Genomic DNA, 2500 nt, shown 5'->3' with positions numbered 1-2500 from the left:
ATGCACAAGGGGCGCCTGAAGTTGTGGTGGATTTGTTTTGTGGGATCGGTTTTTTTTCGATCCCAGCCCTCGCCTTCTGTCCCCACACTCGTCTTCGTAAACTCTATGCATGCGACATCAACCCTCTCGCTATTAAAGTAAACCAATAAACACAGCTAGCAGCAACTCTAGCAGCAGCAACTCTAGCAGCAGCAGCAGCAGCAGTAGCAGTAGCAGCAGCAGCAGCAGCAGCAGCAGAAGACGAAGTAGAGAGGCAGATGGCTGTATACACTAAATTCAGTCTGCAGGCTTCAGCGCATGCACTCTTCTTTCATGGGAGAGCTAATGCTGTCTTCTTGTTGCTGCTGTCTTCTTGCTGCTGCTGCTGCTGTGTTTGCTGCTGCTGCTGCTGCTGCAGTTTTTTAGTGAGGCGCTGCCCCTAAACCGAATCGATCCCAAGAGAGTAACGTTTCTTTTATGCAACAGCTGCTGCTTCTCATCAGAACCTGTTGATGCTGCTGCAGCAGCAGCAGCAGCAGCTGCTGCTGCTGCTGAAGATGATGATGGTTTTGCTGCTGCTGTTGACGCAGCAGTTGAGGCCTCTCAGGCTGCAGCAGATGCAAGGAAAGCCCTTGTGTCTTCTGAGGAGGTGCTGCAGCAGCAGCAGGAGCAAATCGATGCCGCAGCAGCAGCCGCAGCAGCCTCCACACCCTCCTCATCATCCCCATCAGCATCAGCAGCAGCAGCAGCATCAGCAGCAGCAGCAGCAGCAGGAGTAGCAGGCTTACCTGCTGCTCTAATAGGTGCAGCAGATCGGGTGAGTCTGGGTCTTCTCCCCTGCAGCAGCAGCGCTTGGCCTTCTGCTGTTGCTCTCCTTAACAACAGAAGAGGCGGTTTGCTGCACATCCATGCAGTAGCTCCGCTAACAGCAGCAGCAGCAGAAGAACCCCTTTACTCTACGCTGTACGTACACCCCAAAAATAGCACCCCACAAACAAATGTTCAGCCGCACAACCCAGAAGCAGCAGCTGCTGCTGCAGCATCACGAACTTCTGCTGCTGCCGCAACAGCTGGAGAAGGAGGAAGAGCAGCAACACCAGCACCAGCAGCAGCAGCAGCAGCTGCTGCTGCTGCTGGTGATAAAGATGTGCTGCAGCAGGTTGGGGGCAACTGCAAGTTGGGTATATCTTTGGGGTTTGCTCAGCGTGTGTTGCGAGATGTAGCAGCTTTAATTGAAGACAAAGCAAATAAAACAAACTGCTGCTGGAAGGTGTCTGTACACCGCGTGGAGAAGGTAAAGTCTTATGCTCCTAAACTTTTTCATTTTGTTGTCGATGTAGCAGCAATACCCCTCAGATAATATACACTTTTAAAGCAAATGCATACAATGCTGCTGCTGCTGCTGCAGTGCTGCTGCAGTGCAGCTGCTGCTGCTGCTGCAGTGCTGGGGGTGGTGCTGCTGCTGCGCTGTTGCTGTTGCGGCGCTGCTGCTGCGGCGCTGCAGCAGCAGCAAAGGAGGTGGATTGGAAGCGACTGCTGCAGCAAGCAGAGGGAGTTTAGGGTTTATGGTTTAGGGTTTAGGGTTTGCTGCGGAGTGCAGCAACTGACAGCGCGGGTTTGCTGCTGCTCTTAGACACCCCTGTACAATGCATGCATGGGGTGTATTATTTATCTTTAAGGCTATTAATATTATATATTAATATTATTTATATTAATATATAATATTAACAATTGTATATTAATATTCATAATATTAATATACAATATTAATTTTATTATTATTCATTAGGGTTTATTCTTTTTCATCTCTAGGGTTTATTCTTGTTATTAGGATTTATTATTATTATTATTACTTTCAGGGTTTATTATTAATCCTTAGGGTTTAGAGTTAGGGTTTATTATTATTATTATTTAGGGTTTATTATTATTTAGGGTTTATTATTCTTTAGGGTTTAGGGTTAGGCTTTTGTATTATTATTCGTTAGGGTTTATTACTATTCTTTAGGGTTTATTATTATTCTTTAGGCTTTAGGGTTAGGGTTTAGTATTAATTATTAGGGTTTGTATATCATTTAGGAGAGATATTGCATTCGCTGGTGTTTATAAAGAAACACCCGCGCAGCAGCAGCAGCAACAGCAGCAGCAGCAACAGCAGCAGCAAAAACAGCAGCAGCAAAAAACAGCAGCAGCAAAAAACAGCAGCAGCGAGGTAATTGTGTTCATATATATATATTATATATATACATATATATATAATTATATATTATATATAATTATATATAAAGAAATATATATATTATCAATAGGCAAAAGGCCTTATAAAAGAGTTGATGAAAATATGAAGGCGTTGCAAAGGATTTATTTGAATTAAAGCCGTTGAACGAAGTTGTTAAAGGGAAGCCCATCATATATTCTTCTCAACGTATATATTATATACATACTAGTATATATATATATATATTATATACATGTATTTACATATATATATATATATATATATACATGTATATACATATATATA

The 2500-nt window shown here is 43.4% G+C and overlaps 1 protein-coding gene across 1 annotated transcript in view; it reads left to right on the top strand.

Annotated features, from left to right (window-relative positions):
• The window catches only part of EAH_00025890 (hypothetical protein, conserved), a gene marked incomplete at both ends in the record, with an annotated part of 5462 nt that extends 4123 nt beyond the window's left edge, over positions 1-1339 (top strand). Inside the window, 2 exons of the mRNA XM_013396576.1 lie at positions 1-96; positions 483-1339. The exon at positions 1-96 is cut by the window's left edge and continues 26 nt beyond it. Coding sequence (XP_013252030.1) covers positions 1-96; positions 483-1339 — 953 coding nt within the window. The remainder of the gene's footprint in view (positions 97-482) is intronic.
• Between the last annotated feature and the right edge of the window lie 1161 nt (positions 1340-2500).

Source organism: Eimeria acervulina, genomic scaffold, assembly GCF_000499425.1.
Source record: "Eimeria acervulina Houghton genomic scaffold, Eah_scaff214, whole genome shotgun sequence".
Taxonomy (NCBI): Eukaryota; Apicomplexa; class Conoidasida; order Eucoccidiorida; family Eimeriidae; genus Eimeria; species Eimeria acervulina.
Note: the sequence above shows the minus strand (reverse complement) of the source record. Positions and strands in the feature narration are given on the sequence as shown.